Below are 21768 nucleotides of genomic sequence, written 5' to 3' on the forward strand. Positions count from 1 at the left end.
TTTTCCTCCACACCCCTTGAAAAAAGTGCCAGTCTCTTTCTGTGGTAAAAGCAATTCTAATTGCTGCCATATATGCACACTGATTAACTGTAATACTGTGATTAAGGAATAGCTCCTTTCAAATTGCCTTCCCCTGTCATCTCCTCCCCTGATCAGACACAAAGTATACACACATGTTCTCCCCCCACATGCATTTAGAAAGGATTCCATGAGCCATGCTATGCATGTATCTCCAGAGATTTGGAGATAATGAATTTTGTCACATTCCATATATCCCTACAAGAGAGAAATGTTAAAGCACTTTAGCTAGTAGCTAGGAAACCAGTGCTGGCTCCACCTTTAGAATCATTTGATAATGTAGGTAATAAATATTTAAATAAATTAGACAAGCAGCACAGCCCCAGGTGGGCAGTGGTCCTCACATTTTTGGTTCAGATTTGCCTGATGTCTGTGTACATTATTAGTGTACTTGGTGAATATCCCTAAGCCCTGCCAGCTGAAAAGTCCTCTTTCAAGTACTCTCCTCTACCCCCTGAGCTGTCTCAACCCCTAGGGCAGTTAGCGATATATATGTGAGGGACTGCTAGCATTTGTAACTGGAAACATGCCGTCAATTGCCCAGGAGGTTAAAAAAAACAACTTGGAGGTGGGGGGGGGGGGCTTCTTGAGAGGTTTCTGTAGCTGGTGGGGCTTGGGGTTCCTCACCAGCCCACCCAGAAATTGAGGTCTGGCTACACTACACTTCTCCCTCAATATTCGCAGGTGTTACGGGCAGAGCTGGCCCGCAAATACTAAAAAAACGCCAATAATTTTCGGGCCATTTCTGACCCATTCCCCCGCCTTCCCCTGAATCCCGGACCTTACCGTAAGCCCTCTGAGACCCCCCGGAACTGTACCTGGTGGTCTAGCGGGCTTTCGGGGTAGGAGCGATCTTCCTACACTCCTGCCCCGTGCAGATCACTCATAGGAAATGGGTGCTGTGAGCTCCCGACGTAGTCTGAGGGCTTAAAAATAGTCCAAAAAATTAAAATTGATTAAAAAAAAAAAATTGCGAATAACCAAATCCACAGATACTGAACCCTGGATTCGGAGGGAAAAGTGTTTAGACAAGATTGCTATACGTGATCACCTCGAGTAGCAGCTTTTGGAGAACAGCAAAGAAAAGCTGCAGTTAAAACAATAGATCCTGGCAGCCTCACAATCACAAACTCAAAGATCCATCCCATGCAACCATACCCACCAGAGTTTATTATTTAAAAACATGTCTTGGGGTGCTGGAGTGGAGTCTAAGGCTGAAAGAGTTTGCATTATTTCTCACAACTCTCCAAATCTTTGATATCTTGCCCAGCTGTTATTTAAAGTGGTGGTTTTAAAAATGTTGCCAGAGATGCCCCCTTTCCCCCAAACTACTCTATCTTTAACTTTCCATAATCCTTATGCTTCCTTAAGTGAGCTTTACAGTATTTCATTGTGTCCTCTTAATATTCATTGGCATTTTATTCATCGGACTAATATTCTGTTTTCTGTAATTGGTTGGCAAGCTTTTTATCACAATAAGCAGATCATATTGATCAAAAAAGCACATTGGTCCTTATTACATTTCTCTAGCAATAATACATATATTTCATTAAATGCAAAGTATTGTTTGTTTATAATATGTATTAATTCATATGTATATTCTTTTTTGTACTTTTTAGTTTGATGCTGTTGCCAAATCTTGGATCCTAGTCAGGACTTTGTTTTTACATATTTCAGTGGCTTATTTTCAAATAAGACTTGTGACCATTAGTTGGCTGCAGTAAATAGTTGCCACACTCACTATCAAAATCAAAAATATCTTCATTCAATTCATCCAATTATTAAGTTATTCGTACTTCAAAAAAATAAATAAATATTATAGTGCATAATTTATAATGACCTCAGTGGCTACACTCAAGCATCATATTTCATGTAAAGCTTGAGTCATACCTTAATAATGAAAAAGTGCTTGATGCTCCCATTGGCTAGAGAAACAACATACAGTTACTGAGCTAAGATGGTGGATTATAGATCAAATTAGAGTTGGGTGGGAGAGAGGTGATCTTAATAAACTTTTAAATTATAGAGAACAAAAATGGATCAATGAATTAAACTCCGTTAGCCCGTGTGGGTTGAATGCTGAACTCGAATGGATGACGCTTGTATGAATGTGGGAGTGGTTTGTGCAGTATGTTTGGTGATTGGTTGATTTCATAGTGAATGTGTTTAAAGGAAGCAAAAAAAGACCTCACCGCCATATTTAGACCAACACGGAGATAGTGGTGTGATGGCTTAAATGGTGAGAAGCTCTCTCGAGCTGACTTTTCAAACTCTTGTAGTTAAGTTTGATAGCTTTTAATAAGGAGCCCAAAGCACCCTTTCATTATTAAGAAAAGTCATTTGGGGCTTTAAAATTTCATAAATAAAATAAGTTCATTATATATAAAAATAGATATTATGACCGATGGGTAGGCTGGCTATGGTCTGACTCAAGCTTTACATGAAATGTGATGCTTGAGTGTAGCCGCTGAGGTCATTATAAATTACTATTCTTTAAGCCTGTTACATTAACGGGTGCTAGAATAGATGTGTCTGTCTGTCTGTGTTTCTTTCTCTCTCTCTCCTTGGCCGCTGTCTGTGTCCTTCTGCTTCCCTCCTCCCCACCCCGAGCAAAACTGTCTGCCCCCAGCACACCCTTCCCCCCAAAGCAGCCTCCTTTTCCTCTCCCTAACTGTCTCTCCATGGCCCCTTCTGTCTTCCCCCCCCAGAGCAAAGCTGTCTGTCCCCAGCACACCCCTCCCTCCAAAGCAGCTTCCTTTCTTTCTCCCTGACTGTTTCTCTCTCCGTGGCCCCCCTTTTGTATTCCCCCCAGAGCAAAGCTGTCTGCCCCCCAGCACACACCTCCCCCCAAAGCAGCCCCCTTTCCCTCTCCCTAACTGTCTCTCCATGGCCCCTTCTGTCTTCCCCCCCAGAGCAAAGCTGTATGTCCCCAGCACACCCAAGCCCCAAAGCAGCCCCCTTTCCCTCTCCCTCTATATTGTTCCCATTCTTACCCTCCCTCCATCCCGGCATCTTCTGGCCTGTTCCTCTTCAAAGCAGCCTGCGATCGTGGCCGGCTTTAGCGAACCTTGCAGGCCGCTCTCCAACTCGGTAATCCCGTGTGTCAGAGGGAATGTGCTACTGAGGTTGGAGAGCGGCCTGCACGCTTCGCTAAAGCCGGCCACGATCACAGGCTGCTTTGAAGAGGAGGATCAGCGGCGGCGGCGGCAGTTGGTGAGTGAGGGCGGGAGGGGGGAAGCTCCAGTGTGTTCCTTGCCGAGGACGCGGGCAGGGAGAGAGCTTGCCTGCGCTTCCTTCAGCTGTTGGTGAGTGAGGGCGGGAGGAGGGGAGTGGCCAGAGTGATCCCTGCCGCTGCGTTCTAAAATAGAATCTGGCCATGGATCAGAAAACACGGCCGCAGGGATCACGAAACCCTAAGTGCGCATGCGCGCTTAGGGTTTTATTATATAGGATGCACTATAATATTTATTTAATTTTTTTTTTTTTTTTAAAGTACGAATAATTGGATAAATTGAATGAAAATATTTTTGATTTTGATAGTGAGCGTGGCAACTATTTATTGTAGCTATTTTACGGCTCCACTTAGAATAAATATTTTTCTATACATTATTTTAGGCCAGAATAGACTGTGATATTCATTAATTGGCTGCGACATCCCCAGTGCCTCTTTTTGCAGTTCTCTTCATTGTTTCCTCTCCCCCACCCCTCCATTGATGGGTGTTGTTTTTTTTTTAAAATTACACAGTTCTATTATTTCGAGTTCTCCCTCTCTAAGACAACTTACTGCCTCTTTTACAAAGCCGCGCGGCAACGGCCCTGAAGCCCTTTAAATCTCTATGGGCTTTGGGGCCATTAGCGCAGCACAGCCACTAGTGCGGCTTTGTAAAAGAGGCCGTTAGTATTTTTATGTGTTGGTATACCCTCTTATTGTTTACAGCTTTTGTTTCCCTTTACTTTGAAGGTCGAGGCCGAGGAGAAGGCAGTTTCTACCAAAGAAGTTTTGATGAGGTAGATGGTGGTTTTGGCCGTGGGACCCGAGAAATGCACAGATCACAGAGCTGGGAAGAAAGGTGAGAGAGCATATGGTGCTTATAGAAACACATGAAATGTAACTGCAGTTTAAGATCATCACCCATCTTGCCTTCCAATTAGCTTTCCTGCTGCATTACTAAAGAGATAGTTCTATCAGGACCTTATTTCTCATGTATGCATGACATCCTGTTGTATATTTGAGTGCTGGCCGCTTATTTGTTTTCTTTACTGTTTGTCACTATTGTATTGTGTGTGTATTGTCATTTTTATTATTACGTATGTATTTGTTATGACCCGCTTTGTATAAAGTATGATACAAATGAATAAACTATAAACTATTATCTGATGGTACCTGGTATGGATGCTACCTAGCATTCTGTAGCTTTAATAAGCTTTCAGTTTTCTTTTTTTCTGTCTGCAGAGCAGAGAGATTGCATTTGCTGAGCTGTCCTCAGCGCATCTTATATTTTTAGAGTGCCTTTCTTTGTGGTACATTTCTTTTTCTTGTTTTTCCCTCAGTATCACAAGAGACTCCTAGTGGCTTTAAGAAATGCTTTAGATGCAACATAAAAGAGGCAAAGAGAAACCCTATGAAACAAAACATAAACCTAAAAAAGTAGGGTAAGACCAACTCAAGGTTAAAAAGTAGTTTTATTAGTTGGACTTGATTCATATTTGCATTTCTACATGGAGGAATCTGCCCCAGAAGTCAACAAGTCAGACCAGACAATATGATACCAGTGCACAGTAAGGTGATCCAGTGTTCTCCCCAGAAATTTTTTCCAGCCGGGTGGCATGAAAAAGTAGCCGGGTGGGGCGGGACAGGGAAATTTGGTGGTGGGGAAAATTAAGGGCTTCTTTTACTAAGCTGCAATAGCGTTTTTAGCGCCTTCAGAATTGCCACGCTACACGGCTAGAATTAACCGTCTAGCATGTGCGGCAGTTCTACACGAGCTAAGCGCGTGGTAAAACCGCTATCGCAGCTTAGTAAAAGGAGCCCTTAATGTGTACTATTTGTATTAGTTAATTATTATTAGTTATTTTCCAATGCTCAATATGACTGCCTTTCTTAAGGTTTGACACTTGTTCCATAATATATATATTAAATTTATGAAGTATCCAATTCTAGAATAATTAGATATTTACCCTCTTTCAAATGGTATAGAGCAGCGTCTCTCAAACTTTTTTAACTCCGGCACACTAAACGGAGCAAATGTTTTTTGTGGCACACTAAATGCAGCAAATGTTTTTTCATGGCTGGAAAAAATTTCTGGGGAGAACACTGATGCCCTTATTTTCAAGGTCCAATCACATCAAAGAATGATGCTTATCTGGGCAGTTATATAATAAATAGAATGGATAAGATAACATGAGAAGTGAAATTGTCATGAATCAGAGGGATACATAGGTCCTAAAAGCAGTCTTGTGGATTAGATATAAACTATGAAGGAAGTGGCATAACTAGCATATGTGACACTCGAGGCCCATCATTTTATGACACCCCCCCATCTGTATGAAAAACATGATTTTTAGTAACAATCCACACATCACACAAGAGTGTGCCTAGGAAAAGGCAGCATCTTACATATTGCAGTGAGCAGTACATCAATACACCCATTGTAAAACTAAACAAGCCAAACTAGTACAGATCAATCCTACACAGTCAATCCTAACTGAAAACCATGTCTTTCGAACACACTTTCGCCTAGTATGGAATATGTAATCACAAACTAACTCCTCTCCCTTTTACAAAACTTTAATGTGGTTTTTAGCTATGGTGGTAACAGTTCAGATTCTCATAGAATTCTGAGCAATTACTACCATGGCCAGTGCTAAAAAAAACGCTCTACAGTTTTGTAAAAGGGGGGATAAAATAGAAAAACGTAGACAAAGGTTAAATTGAACTACCAAGAAGCTGTACTCTGTATACAATGCAACACCACAGAAACAGCGATGCATCTCCCCTAAAGCAAAAAAATAAATAAATATAATTTTTTTCTACATTGTCTTCTCTAGTTTCTGCTTTCCTCATAGTCTTGACACTCTCTTCCTTTCATCCACTGTCTACCCTCTCTCTGCCCCTTCTATATGGCATCTTCTCTCCTTGTATTCCCCTTCCATCTCTCCCTACACCCCTATTATTCTGGCATCCATCTTCTTCCCTTCCCTCCTTCAATGGTCTGGCATCTCTCTCCTCTTCTTCCCTTCCCTCTCCCACACCCCCATGGTCTGGTATTTCACTCTCTTCTCTCCCTTCCCCCCACTTCCATCAGTATCTACCCCCTTTCTTTCCCTCCAACCCAATTCCATCCAGTATCCTTCCCCCTTATGTCTCTCTCTCTCCTTTCCCTGCATACCAATTCCATCAGCATCTGCCCCCTATCTCTCCCTCCACCACCCTTCCTTACCACCCTGACCTCCTTTTTCTCCCTCCACCACCCTTCTATACTCCTCTCTCCCTCCAAACCAGCAAGGTCCCATGATGACTGCTTCTGTTGCCTCTGCCTCTGGAAGATGTAAGTGACGTTGGAGGGGGTGGGCCAGCAAACACAGGGAATTGTAGCAAGGTTCCACAATTCCGGAGGCAGAGGCGGCAAATGCAGTCATCGTGGGATCTTCCTGCACTTCAGTGCGGCTGCTGACTCTGCTTCAGAATTAGTACGGCAGCCGTGCTGAGGTGCAGGTGCCATTTAGAGCAGCTTGGAAGGTTCTGGATCCAGCCGGCTGTGTACCCCACTAGGGCTGGCACCCGGGGCGGTCTGCCACTGTATGAGGGGACAAAAAATAATAGAAAGAATGGATAACTTGACCAATTTAGACATGTCATACAATTATAACCACAAAAATATGTCATAAAATGTAATTCTAAACTCAAAAGACTCCAGACGAAAAGCATACTGTAGAAAGGAAACCAGAAAAGACCAAACCCATAGTACTAAGATCCAAATGCTAAAATCGGACATGTCCATTACGAAGAGACGTGTGAATCACCACTAATTATAATGAATGAGTGTTTAAACTATGAGACGGTAACAGATAACCAGACCTGGTGAACGGAAGTGACAAATACTGGAGCCAAAACCAGAGCACCGTGATGAAACTTGAATATGGATACCTTGCATTTCTTGACGTTGAAGCCCAGCTGTCAGGTAGATGACCAACATTCCAACAAAAACAGGTCCTGCGTCATACTATCGTGTAAATCGGAGCCGCTCACTATGTTACATAGTTTGGCGTCGTCGTCGAATAGTGTTATTTTACCTTGAAGCCCCTGAGTCAGGTCCCCTATGAATAAGTTGAAAAGGAGTGGTACTCCACTTGTCACTTCTGACGTTTTAGAGAGGGTACCGTTAACCACCAGCCTCTGAAGTTTACCATTGGCTATTTTTTGGGCTTGCGAGCTACTTTTAAAATGACCAAGTCAAAATGATCTACTAACAATAAAAAATGTTTTAAAAAACCACAAAGCACACTGTACGCAGAGAAAATGTTAATAATCATTCTTATTCCGGGGTTTTCTCAAACAGGTCAAAGCAGATGACTCTATGCACTGTCACCTCACTAACAACCATACAAAAATAGACAAATATATCCCCTCCCTTTTTAATAAACCACAATAGTAGTTTGCTGCGCTGAATGCCCAGCGCTGCTCTTGACGCTCATAGGCTCCCTGCGCTAAAAAACGCTATTGCGGCTTAGTAAAAGGGGACCATAGTGTAAAATATAGACAGCAGATATAAATTCAGACACATTTTGATCAGTAAATTTAAAATAAACTCATTTTTCCTACCTTATTGTCTGGTGATTTCATGAGTCTCTGGTTACACTTTCTTCTTCTGACTGTGCATCCAATCTTTCTTCCTTTCTTTCAGCCTGTATGCTTCCTCTCCTCCTGACCTCATTCCCCTCCCCCCAACTTTTTCTTCCTTTCTTCCTGCCCTTTCTTTCTTTCTCTCTTCCTGCCCTCTTACTTTCTTTCTCCTTGCCCTCCCCCAAGCCACTGCCAATGTCACTGCCATCGGGGAACAGGCCCCAAAGCCGCTGGCCGCCGCCCCCACCAACCTCTCCCTACTTCGGGCCGACCAGCATTCCTCTCCCCGATGTCAATTCTGCCGTCGGAGAAGAAGGCTGATCGGACCTAAGATCACAATCTATTGAGGGAAATGCTGCCGGGTCCTGCCTTCACGGAAACTGAAAGTAGGCAGGACCCGGCAGCAAGAAAAGCAAATGGAAAACTTCACTGACCTGTCTCCCGCCTTAGCCCGTAGCGAATTTATGCTTCGGGGATCTAACATGTGCGTGCCGGCTTCCCTTCTTTTCCCTCCCCCCCCCCGGGACATAACTTCCGGTTTCGGAGGGAAGAGAAGGGAAGCCGGCACACACACGTTAAAGCCCCGGAGCATAAGTTCGCTACGGGCTAAGGTGAAATCTTCAAGCCGGCTTTTTTTTTTTTATGTTGAGCAGCAGCGGAGGCAGCAGAATTTAGCTGGGCGGTCATCTAAATTACCCGGGCGGACCGCCCAGCTGAAAGGCCCTAGGGAGAACACTGTGATCTATCAACCTTATCAGAACATACCTTGACAAGATGCACTAAGAGGATCGGTAAGACCGTGTGAATCTGCTCTGATATGATTTTTTGGCTGATTCAAAAAGAGCTATTGATGCACTAAAAAGATTGCTTACAAATGATTCATGCAGATGTTTGTCATAATCCCCAACTCTGCCATACGATTGATGGCTGTGAGAGCGACTCTCATACATGTGCAGAGCCGGCAGGGGAAGCCTGAACAGCTGAGAGGCAGGGGTAAACCTCCTGTCACTCAGCTATTTGGGGCAGGAAACCTTTTTTTTCTTTCTTTTTTTTAAAAGGGGCACAGATGCTGTGTGTGATATACATGCACAATATCTGTCCCGTTTATTAAAAAAAAAAGCCCACCCCTACCCCCTCACCGATGACTGCCCTCTCCAACGACCCCAGCACCTGGAATCCCCCCTTCCCCGTGGTAGCGAAAATCAGCAAGAGGGATGGTCATTCCTTCCTGCCATTCCCCTCCCCCCCACGTGACAAAGGCCCACACCAGGTACCCCCCAAACTTCTCCTAGCCTCCCCTCCCCCCAAAAATAGGCATAAGGGATGCCCACTCTTTCCTACCAGAGGTCCCCCAAAAACCCCCACCCCCTTCCCGGGTACCTTTTCAGAAAAGTTGGAACAGGAGGGAAGCTCAGTCCGACCCGCTTGAAAGCGGGCCTTTCCCTCCCTGGTGCATTATGTAATGCACTAGGAGGGGTCTAAAGCCCTGATTGGTTCAGATGTCTAAGGCCCCTCCCCTTGGCCTTTGTATCCCAGGATACAAGGGGGAGGTGTCTGTCCTGATTAGCTCCTCCCTCTATATCCTGGGATGCAAGAGATGAGAAAGGCCTGCAATTTTGATCTGTTGGGCCTACGAGCGGGGCAACCTGAGCTACCGTCCTACTCTAACTTCTCTGAAAAGGTACCGGGGGGAGGGTGGGGTGGGTTTCGGTAGACATCTGGTGGCAGGAGAGAGTGTGCATTCCTCATGCTTTTCATGGAGGGGGGGGAGAAGGGGGGGAGGATAGTGGATGTTTGGGAGGGTGCCTGGTACAAGAGTGAGCCTTCTGTGGCAGGAGGAAATGGGTATCGATTCTGCCATTTTTTTTGCGTATGGGAGGTGGAGTCAGCATGGCATGATGAAGTGGGCCTTCCTCCTGCCGTTTTTGCTGGTGCAGGTGTGTGTGTGTGTGTTGGTTCCTGGTGCCACTTCATCGGGGAGGGCCATCATTGTCGGGGGGATAGGGGGTGCTCTTTTTTCTAATGGAGCAGATATTGTGCATGTGTAACATGTACAGCATCTATACCCATTAAAAAAAAAGGTTAGACAGGTAAGCAACTAGTCTTGACCAGTTGCTTTTTTTGGATCATTAAAAGCGATCACTTTTTTTAGTGCATCAGGAAGCCATGTTAGAGCATCAATCGCTATACTAGTTTGCATGACATTTTAATATTAATAAGCTTATTTGCATGGTCGGATCGGGGAATGAGTGATCGTGCAGAAAACCAGGTGGTACGCCATTTTCTGCATCGGATTGGCAAATGCAATCATCGCTAAAGTTTTTAAACAGGTTTAGCGATGATTGCTGGCTTTAGTGCATCTGGTCCTGAAAATGTTCTACCTTATAAAGAGAAAATATGGTTATAATTTGAAGTAGTTTGGGACAAATTTAGAGGTCGCTCATGGTACTACAATGTCCACATAATGCAATTGGCTATTCATAACAATGTGGTTGAAACTGTTGCTTAATATTGGTTGGAAGCTAAATAACTATTCCAGTGCAATAGGAATAGTATGCTGAACCTTAGGGTATCGACAAAATAGAGCAGAAAAAACTATTTACATTGTCCAATTTGACACGGACAAGAGGACATGAAATGAAGCTAAGGGGGGGCAAGTTCAGGACTAATATCAGGAAGTTCTGCTTCACACAGAGAGTGGTTGACATCTGGAATACTCTCCCAGGGGAGATTATTGCGGAATCGACAGTCCTAGGCTTCAAAAGCAAACTAGATGCATATCTCCTTGAGAGAGGCATATAAAGATATGGTTGGCTATAAAATAAGCCAGGTGTATACCTAGCAGGGCCTCCGCGTGTGCGGATCGCCGGACTTGATGGACCGAAGGTCTGATCCGGAGATGGCGCTTCTTATGTTCTTATGTTCTTATGTTATCAGTCCATTTTTGCGAGCATATTGCAAAAAGATGTCAATCATAGTTTTTGAAACCTCTTCTCCCAGGAGTCTGCTGGCCCTTCAGTTTCTTTTTTTGCAGGCGAGCATGAAAGGTAACTTCTGATCTGCTCGGTTTATTTCTTTTTTTATTTTGCGAGAGTTTTGTGGGTTTTCCTTCTAGTCGCTGCCTTTTTCATGAAATCGGAGATCCATTTTGATAAGGGTCTACTCTGCCTGAGTGGAGCGGAGCAGATTTTAAATCTGCAGCTGGCAGGTGTAACCTTTGGGAACCTGTTTCAGTCATCCTGCTGAAGATTAATGGAGTGCCGTGGTCTGTGAGTATGGTTGTGACAGCCTGTGAGAAAAAGGGGAAAGGGGTATTCAAAAGCTGTTTTTAACTGTTTCTACATCTATGACTTTGGTCCCCTTCCCTATAAATCCTGTTGTTGTTTTTTTAGGCTTTTGGTCTGCCTTGAGGTGATTGTAAGCTGTTTTTTTAAGCATTAAAATTCACCAATGGCAGCCATATTGGATTTTCCTGACTTCCTCCCCCCATAGTACTCAGACTTCTCTAAAACACCTTGTTTTGCTTCCAAAGTGCCAGGGATGGAGTTTTCTGACTCTTAATACCCCATATCATGCCTTGTTTGCGAAGGATGGGCAGTGGAAGAGTGCCCTTGCACCATGTGCCGTGTTGAGGGAGGTGGGAACTTCAGGTTTAGCTCCAATGTGGCCTCTGTGACATGGCACATGATCTTTGAGATTTTTTTGGGAGCAAAAATTTTCCCAGGAGCCTCGGAACAGCGGCACGACATGCCAAACTGGCGCAAAGGCTCCACAGCCAAAGAATAGGCGTCTCCTCCTTGTTAAAGGGGAAGGAGAGTTGCCTACTAAGGCTTTTATCCCAAAGCTCATTAATCTGTTCTGGTAAGCATATGCACATAACCAAAATAAGCAATTTAGGTCTGTTAAAGAATGATCCTCTGTGCATACCTCTATGAATTTTCAGAGTGCTTCTTCAATGAGAGCGGAGCTCCTCCCTGACTCTGATTGTCAGTCAGACAGGGATTCAGGAGACGAAAGTTCAATCTTGATCCCCTTATTGTCTCAATGCAAGTCCTCCCTGATGGGAGATGTGGCCGCCTATGTTTAGGATCAATATTGAGTCTCGGCCATGGACCTGGGAGAGGATCCCTCCATATGACAGCTGTTCAAGTCTTTGGCCATGCCAGACATTATTACTGAGTCTTTGTGAGCTCAAAATTGATCCGCTTCAGCCCCAGTCATCTCCATGTACTCTTTTGAGTGGGGTCTGATCTCAGCCCCCATCCTTTGCGTGGCACCCAGCCATGAAATTCTTGGTTACAGAACCCTGTGAGGTCCCGGAGGGTTCTCTCAAAGGGACGAAAGCCATGACTAAACTGTATCTTATTGATCAAGAGTTCCAGCAAATGTTTGCTATACCAAAGGTCTAAGTAGAAACCAGGAGAAAAACCTCGACACACACAATCAGAACCAATAAACAACAGTGGAGGTTCGAGAACAATGGTGTGCAATTTTATTCAACAAATCATAATCTTGTGCGGTAGCTCGGCACGTATGTGTTTCGGCCTCTACTGCCTGCTTCAGGAGCCTTTATAACTCACGATCACAATTTCTCATATAATTAAGAAACTGAAGATTCAAAGTCACTCGGAAAATCAGTCGTGCAGTGTGCATCTGTACTACTACAACTGATTTTCCGAGTGACTTTGAATCTTCAGTTTCTTAATTCCATCTATGCCTTACACACGCTGTGGAAAAGATAATGGGCGAGCGATTCATCCGCCAAGGCTACACTTAACGGGTACCCCTTAAAGGGACAGATGCTTTTTGGCAAAGGCCTGGATGATCTTGTGGCCAGTGTGCAAGATCGTTGTCCGAAATCCTACCCGGACAACAGGCCTCGAGTGGCTAGAAGCCAGAACTGGAGCTCCTTTTGGGGATTCCAAAGTTTTTGCCAGTTCACCTCGGGAGGCTTGTCTCAGAGAACCTATCGAGGCTCCAGTCAGAGATATTCCAGAAGCTGGAAAATCCAAAATACAGGTTCCTAGGCCACAACGGCAGACAAGAAGCTACATTGCCAGACCTCCAGCCACCCTTCAGAAAATTGGAGTTCGGATCTTAGACTTCTGGAAGCCTGGGAAAGCATAACGACAGATCTTTGGGTCTTGGATATTGTCTGAGAAGGTTATAAGATAGTTTGCATACCCTCTGTCTGATTAGTTCATGGATTCTCCAACAGGCTGACCTGATTGGGCAGTCCAAGTCCGGGCAACATTAAACAAATTGCTGGATATTCAAGCCATAGAACCAGTTCTAGATGAACGCTCGGGCAGATGCTTGATATACGTTTTGCCCAAGGAAGATTCCAATGACTGGAGACCCATTCTGGATCTCAAACATATCAATGCGTCCCTGAGGGTTTCATGTTTCTGGATGGAGATGGTGAAATCTCTCATTGCTGCGGCCTAGCCGGGAGAGTTTCGGGCTGTCCTGGATTTGATGGAGGCTTATTTCCACAATTTCAATTTTTCCTGGCACACAAAGTTCCTGATATTTCACATGTTAGAGAATCAGCCACCATCTGGGCTGACAATGCACCTCAGATGTTCACCAAGGTGATGGAGTTGTAGAAGTTCATATCTGTAAGGCAGGCTGGCTGATTCATCCTTATCTAGCTTTTCAGAGCCCCCTCTCAAGAAGAGGGAGAAAGAGTAGTAGCAGTTGTTTAAACTTTGCAGAGTCTGGGCTGGATTGCAAACTTTCGAATGAGCCAATTAATCCCACTCAGTTTTTGGAATACCTGGAAGTTCTCTTCAACATGGCGGAAGGCCATTTTTCCTACCACAGACATGCATATAGAAGCTTTAGGGACAAATTACAAACCTCCTGTCACAGTGCCTACAGTGTGGCACTACCTACAGGCTCTGGGCTCGATGGCGGCTGCTGTAGAAGTAGTTCTCTGGGCAAGGGCTCATGTGCATCTACTTCAGGAAGCGCTGTTGTCTCTTTGGTCTCCCCAGAGAGACTTCCTACAGGCCCATCTACCAGGGATGGAGGCAGCCTGCAACAGTATAAGCTGGTGGCTCTACTCATAGACTCTAGCAAAAGGGATTCCACTTCAGACTGATTCCTGGATCACACTGACAATGGATGCCAGCTTGTTCAGCTGGGGGGCGCATTGCAGTGGTTGCCTGGCGCAAGGGAAATGGATACTATTTCAGCAGAAGTGGTCGATTAAACAGACTAGAATTGAGAGCAGTCTGCCTGACTCTATAAAACTTACAGTTGTTGCTGGAAGACAGAGCTGTAAGAGTATTCTCAGACAATCCCACAGTAGTGGCTTATGTCAACTGGCAGGGAGGCACCATAAACACATCGCTCCAACTAGAGGCAAAACTAATGTTTGCTTGGGCGGAAAAGCACTTGCTGGCCATCATGCTGGCACACGTAGCTGGAGTGGATAATGTGCAAACGGACTACCTCAGCAGACAGACATTGGACCTGGTAGAGTGGGCGTTCCAAGACATTGTTGGTCATTTGGGGGCGCTCAACGTTCTCTTTGATGGCAACAGTACATACCAAGAAACACCTTAGTTTTTAAGCCGAAGATATGAGACTGGAAGTGCAAGGCTAGACTTCCTGGTGCAACCATAGCTGATGTCCAGACTGCTATATGTGTTTCCTCCATGGCCCCTGATAGGCTGGGTGGTCCGTCATATAGCATCTCACCCAAGGTAGGTGATCCTCGTGGCCCCAGATTAGCCAAGACGTCCTTGATATGCAAATCTAGTACACCTGTAAGTGGACAAATGTCTCTGGCTCCAGGTATATCTGGACTTACTCACACAGGGGCCGATTGCTTTAGAAGATCTGGATCACTTTGGTGTTATGGCATGTCTCCTGAGTATGTGGCACTAGCAAAGAAAGGATATTCAGAAGTGGTCATTACTGAAGGCCAAGAAACCATCCACTCTTTCATCATATGCCAAGGCATGGGATACTTTTCAGCGCTTGTGCAATAAGGAGAATCTGGAGCCCAAGAAAGCCCCAGTATCATCAACACTGGCCTTCCTTCAAAAGGGCCTGGACAAGGGATTAACAGTGGTGCCCGTTAAGGTGCAGATGGCAGGCCTGTCTTGCTTTAGAAGCCGAGAAAGCGGGAGCCAGAAGGCCTTGAGCATGCGCAGATGCTCAAGGCCCAGCCCAGGCAAGAGGCAGGATCTTCAGGCACCAGCATGTCCTATGGGTTGGTGCTGCGTGCCGGTGCCAGATCGGGGTAAGGGCTTGTGTTTGGGTGGGCGGGGATGCTGGTTCGAGGGGGGGGGGGGTGTGGTGGCTCCCAAATCGAGTCAATGCTTGATTTGCAAGGCACGATTTGCTCTAGTGTTTTGCTCGTCTTGCAAAACACTCGCAAACCACGTTACTCGCAAACCGAGGTTTGACTGTATCTACAAATTGGCCGACCATTCATAAATGGAAAAGCAAACTGGTTTATACTAAGGGTAATTTGTGCATATTCATTAGGACTATCCAAAAAATCTGATTGGCTGGTGGTCCTCCAGAACAGGGTTGGGAATCACTGCTCTTAAACCTATAAAAGACAAACAGAACATAAAACGAGACAGTATAAAAACAAAAACAGCCCAAAGGGGAGAAATAAAGTTAGTAAATTTTTCTTTCAAATTGTACCACTTCTCAGAGTACGGAGGGCCTTTTACAGCTCTGCAATATAACAGCAATGTCAGAGAATGTTCTGAAATAAAACCCAAAGAATTCACACAAAAGACTTACAAATACCCCCAGGCTCTGTAGATTTAAAAAAAAACCAAAAACTAAGGCAACAAGATTTTATTTGAAATAGGGGCTTTAAAGCATTGCTCATACATGACATGCTGAATTAAAACAGGCTAAAAATACCAACTATTAATACATTCAAATACAGGAAAACACTGAATCTTAAATCTACATACTCAGGGCATCATAAAAAATCCAATTGTTAATTTAAAAAGTCAAGAAATCGTTGACCCTCTCTGAAAACTTATAGACCACCTGGGATGGGGTTGGGAGGGGGGTGTTTCCTGTTCACTGGGTAGATTCTGCACTGTCCTATGTAGGGTTTTCAATAACAAGATCCCTTTCTGCTCTCTATAAACACAATGTCCTTTTTTTTGCTACGGGTGACTCAGAGTAAGTGTGAGCATTGGTGCCCTCTTCCGCTTTCGCTTTGGGGATGTATTCATTTGTTGCCAAAATTGATTTATATGTTGCAACATCTCCCAGTGATCATCTGTTCCCTGGACCTGAACACTTGGAATAATATTATCAGGAAATGTTTGTGAGGCAGTAATAAACCAATGGCTTCTTTATAGCAATTACAACTTTCTAGACAGGAGGGGGACATGGGTTTGCCAGATCTTAAGGCTTATAATATTGCATGAGGTCACTTTGATATCTTTTGAGACTTTGCAGAATACTTATACTATGAATCCTCAGGATTGGTATGCCTACCTCCAATCACACCATTGGTTTTTCTCTTCTTCAGTGCAATAGGCATGACTTCATTCCTAATTGCTTTTTAAATATAACATGTATTGTGTACATTCTAGAAATTGATGTATCGTTTTGAACTGTATATTTGCTGGATGTTCAGCCTTATCTGTTGTGAACCGCCTAGAACCATTTGTGGTCTGGTGGTATATAAGAATAAATTATTATTATATTATTATTATGATTTTAATGATAACTTGCCAATATTGTCTTTACATAAGGGTTTGGTGGGCCAGTTTTATAAGGATATGCTGGAACCACAAGGCCTTCATCCATTATGGAAAGTACTGTCTTTATGGATTAAATATTTTGGATATCATGATATTGAGAAATTCTTGGACAGTTTGTCTAAGGTATCCAGACTGGTTGAAAGTGTATTATTGTAGGAACTCCATTATAAATTTGTTACTTATTTATGTATATTCATCCAGAGCGAAGATGGGTTTGCCTTCAGATGGGACCTATCTAAAATGCAGAGAAAGATGTGCCTTTTAAACACTATGTATGGGACTGTTTAGATATACAACACTTGTAAGAACATAAGCATCGCCTTTGCTGGGTCAGACCAGAGGTCCATCATGCCCAGCAGTCCGCTCACGCGGCGGCCCATCAGGTTCAGGACCTGTATAGTATTCTTCTATCTATACCCTTCCATCCCTTTTTCCTTCAGGAATTTATCTAATCCTTTCTTGAACCCCCATATCGTGCTCTGTCCTATCACACCATCTGGAAGCTCATTCCAGGTGTCCACCACCCTTTGGGTGAAGAAGAACTTCCTAGCGTTTGTTCTGAATCAGTCCCCTTTTAATTTTTCCGAGTGCCCTCTTGTTCTTGTAGTTTTTGAAAGTTTGAAGAATCTGTCCCTCTCCACTTTCTCTATGATCTTCATGATCTTGTAAGTCTCTGTCATGTCCCCTCTAAATCTCCGCTTTTCCAGTGAAAAGAGCCCCAGTTTCTCTAGTCTTTCAGCATATGAAAGGTTTTCCATACCTTTTATCAATCGCTTCACTCTTTTCTGGACCCTCTCGAGTAACGCCATATCCTTTTTTAGGAACGGCGACCAATATTGGACGCAGTACTCCAGATGCGGGCGCACCATCACCTGATACAATGGCAGGATAACCTCTTTTGTTCTGGCTGTAATACCTTTCTTGATAATACCCAGCATTCTATTCGCCTTCTTTGAGGCCGCTGCGCACTGTGCCGACGGCTTCATTGACTTGTCCACCATTACCCCTAAGTCCTTTCCTAGAGTACTTTCACCCAATTCCAGCCCTCCCATCGTATAGCTGTACTTTGGGTTTCTCTTTCCCACATGCAAGACTTTACATTTCTCTACATTAAATTTCATCTGCCATCTCGCCGCCGACTCTGCTAATTTGTTCAGTTCTCTTGTGAACAGAGGTGTGGTCTTATTTGAATATGTTGTATAATGAACATTGGATCCCCCTACTCATTCAATTTGTTTGTTGCATGAGACATGGGAAATCCAATATGGCACCCAACGGATTGGCCTTTTTCTCCGTAAAACCCACCTTAATGGCTAAATGCTGTATCATGCAGCAGTGCATACATCCTACATGGAAAAACCATATGCATGAATTATTGCATATGGAAAAAAACTCAAGATTTGTTAAGAGCCAGAAGGGAACAGAGAAAGTTTTTACAGGTCTGGTTGCCTTTTATAGATACCTTACTGATGCATCTCAGATCTATAGTACTGAACGGTTTGGAAACCTAGTGATGATGCCCTCATAATTGACTCAGACTTGCCTATGTTATCTTGTCTTCATGAACCCGATGAGTGTAAGCAGAAATAAGGGTTCCTAAGGTTGGTGGGAGGGGTTGTAGTTTTGGTTGGGAGATGGGGGAGAGGCATCTGGATAAGATTGTTCTGTTTAAGGTGTCTGTTCAGTTGCCCAACAGATGATGTGGCTGTTGTATTTTCATTTGTTGTTCTAAGGGAAAACTGAATAAAGATATTTACAAATAAAATGTCAAGAAATAAGCTTCAAATAGCTGCTGCCCCTGATGCAGGCGCTGTTTCACCGAAAATTTTGTCTGTGGCAAAAAGCCGTCTATTTCTCTCAAATCTCATTTTGTTATGTCCCTTCAGGATTCAGTACGCTAGGTGTTCAATCCCTTCCCTCAATCTGGGAGTTGCAGAAATCCAAACACTTTTCTGATCACATGCTCCTCCCACCTTAGAAGTTAGAGCCCCCTGTAGTTTTCATTTTCTGCAAGCAATCAGTGCAGAAGTCTTTTGGACATGCGCTGCATCTTTTTCTTACTTTTTTGCTTAAAGTTCTTTTTTTTCAGTGGCTTAACTTCTTTGAGACCCCATGTTGTGTCCTCTGCTGGAGGAAAAGATGCAGTCCAGGGAGCTGGACTGCTGCTTCACATAGAAGCTTCGGTGGATCTGTGGAGCCAGCCTTCTCATACTCAGAGTCCATTACCCTGGGAGTTTGCTTACCCTCTGGCTCTTTCAGAATGGGTTTAAGCGCAGGCTGTATGTGTCCTGAGTAAAATTTCCCTCCGGATTTCAGGGCACAGGCTGAGGGACAGAATACCGAGGTCCCAAAAGCGGCATCAGAGTGAGCTGCAACATCTATCCAGAAAAAAAAACAGGTAAAGATAGGAAGAGCGGACCAAGAAGCCGCCTTGCAAATTTCATCTGGAGAAAATTCGCAAGGCTCTGCCCATGAAGTAGCAACACTTCTAGTGGAGTGGGCCTGAAGAGAATCCGGTGGCAGCTTACCGTGGGTGACATAAATGGCCATATGAATCCATTGGGAGATTGAGGTCATAGATACTGGCTGACCTTCACCAAGGTGGAGAAGTCAGGACAAAGAGGAGATCAGATAGCTGAAAAGCATTAGTCCTCTCCAATAGTGGAGCAAAAATCTCTCGATGTCCAATTTGCATAAGATCTGATCCTTTCACTCCGAGCCTCTGGAATGAAATGCAGGAAGCAGAAACTACCGTTGGTAGAAAGGAAAGTACAGTACGGAGAACAACTCCATTGTCTGTAATAAGGAGAAAGGGTCTCTGCATGAAAGAGCTTGAAGACTCCTATGTGTATTATCAGAAAGAAGATTATCCAGGTAAGAACCTAATCTTCATTCCTGCTGTAGAGCCTGCTGGCCGTCATCATATAAGTGTTGTAACTGCATGCAGAGAGTGCCACGGGAGGGAGTAAATGCACCAGCAATTCACTTAACCAAATTGGCAGTATTTCTGTGGGGCCGGTGGAACCTCGGGAATCCGCAGGAATGGCAGCCATATTTTCTGGTCAGCTGTGGGAGTCTAATACTGTGCTTCCTGAATGGTCAGCAGGCACCATTTTACCGCAGCTGGGAGAGATGCAGGCCATTGGGGGGGAGGGGGACCATGTTTTTCCCAAAATTCATTCTGTTACTATATCAAGCCTATTTGCTGTTGCAAAGTCAGTTGTTGACATCTTCTCTCCCTGTTCCCCTGTCTCCTAAGCAGCCTTGGGCAGAGGCTCAGGAAGATGGGGATGAAGTCTGAGCCATTATTCTCAATGTTCCGAGGAGGCCTCGGGCTGCTCTGAGGGGCCATCTTTGAGGGAAATGTTGGAAGAAGGAGAGCTTCCTCCAGAGAATGGAGATGACCTGCTTACATTGGAAAGAAGGTCCTCGACCTGGCAGCTGGGCTTTAACGCTGGGAAATGTAAGGTTATGCACCTCGGTAGTGGTAATCCATGCAGAAATTACACCTTGAATGAAGAAACTTTAACTAGTACTTCGGCAGAACGAGACCTAGGAGTAATCATCAGTGCAGACATGAAAACTGCCAATCAAGTGGAGAAGGCTTCATCTAAAGCAAGGCAGATGATGGGATGTATCAGTAGAAGCTTTGTCAGCAAGAAGCCTGAAGTCATAATGCCATTGTACAGAACCATGGTGAGACCTCATCTGGAATACTGTGTACAATTCTGGAGGCCACATTACCGTAAAGATGTACTTAGAATCGAGTCGGTTCAACGGATGGCCACCAGGAGGATCTCGGGGCTCAAAGGTCTCTCGTACGAGGAGAGACTAAACAAACTACAGCTCTACACTCTAGAAGAACGTAGGGAGAGGGGAGACATGATTGAGACATTTAAATACATCACAGGATGTATCGAGGTGGAAGATGATATCTTCTTTCTCAGGGGACCCTCTACCACTAGAGGGCATCCGCTCAAACTCAGAGGCGGGAAATTTCATGGCGACATCAGGAAGTATTTCTTCACAGAAAGAGTGGTTGACCGTTGGAATGAGCTTCCAGCGCAGGTGATCAAGGCCAGCAGCGTGCTGGACTTTAAGAATAAATGGGATACCTATGTGGGATCCTTACGAGGGTCGAACTGGAATATCGGTCGCTAGGTATAGACTTAAGAGGATGGGTCAGTAGGGTGGGCAGACTTGATGCGCTACAGCCCTTTTCTGCCGTCATCTTCTATGTTTCTATGTTTCTATGACCTGAAGGTCCTCCAGTTGGTTCACAAAGAAGAACTTGGGGCTTTCATTATAGAGCCCCTTGCAGCCCTATCTATTGAGGAACCTAAATCTGTGGTATCAGGGGACCATACCACTTCTTTGAGGGGCATTAGATTGCCCCTCAAAGGCTTTTCCTATGCATTTAGTTATCCAGGACTTCATTTTGGCAGAATGGGTCGCTCTGGACACAGAGCTGAAAGTAGGCAGAGTGATGTCTTGCCTGTATCTGCTGATGCATTGTGGTTTCCTGAAATTGATTCATTGGTGGTATCAATCATTAATAAGACAGCCCTTCCATTAGAAGGGGGAATTGTGCTCAAAGACCTTCAGGATAGGAGACTGAAAGCAGGCTTTTAAGGTGACTGCTATGAGGCTGCAGGCTTCGGTTTACAGTTCCTTTGTAGCCCAGACCTGTCTCCAATGGTGTCAGCAATCTGGTACCCAGGACAAATCTACACATCTGGATTCCGGGTTTGCTTTTATAATAATAATAATAACTTTATTCTTCTATACCGCCACAGTCGAATGACTTCTAGGCAGTTCACATCAAAGAAGGCTGGACAATCAGCGAATTACAGAATGCAAGAATTAAGGGTACAACTTATTACATAAGAAATAGATAAAAAGAAAATATTAATCTTAAGTATGTAGTATAGATCTCATGTATGCAACCCAAGGAATAAAATTGGACAATCTGTGAATTTTTAGGATACAGCTGGACAATAAGGCGAATTGCAGAGTAAAGCGAGTTACAGAATAATGTGGATTACAGAATAAAGCGAATTACTGGATAAGCGAATTATAGAATAAAACTGG

At 44.2% G+C, this 21768-nt stretch overlaps 1 protein-coding gene across 4 annotated transcripts in view; it reads left to right on the plus strand.

Moving 5' to 3' along the window:
- GIGYF2 (GRB10 interacting GYF protein 2) overlaps window positions 1–21768 on the plus strand; it is a 674098-nt gene that overhangs the window by 173508 nt on the left and 478822 nt on the right. For all 4 annotated transcript variants that reach the window (XM_033959534.1, XM_033959536.1, XM_033959537.1 and 1 more), the window contains one exon: window positions 4040–4148. In XM_033959534.1, coding sequence (XP_033815425.1) covers window positions 4040–4148 — 109 coding nt within the window. The remainder of the gene's footprint in view (window positions 1–4039; window positions 4149–21768) is intronic.

This window comes from Geotrypetes seraphini, chromosome 9 (assembly GCF_902459505.1).
Source record: "Geotrypetes seraphini chromosome 9, aGeoSer1.1, whole genome shotgun sequence".
NCBI lineage: Eukaryota > Metazoa > Chordata > Amphibia > Gymnophiona > Dermophiidae > Geotrypetes > Geotrypetes seraphini.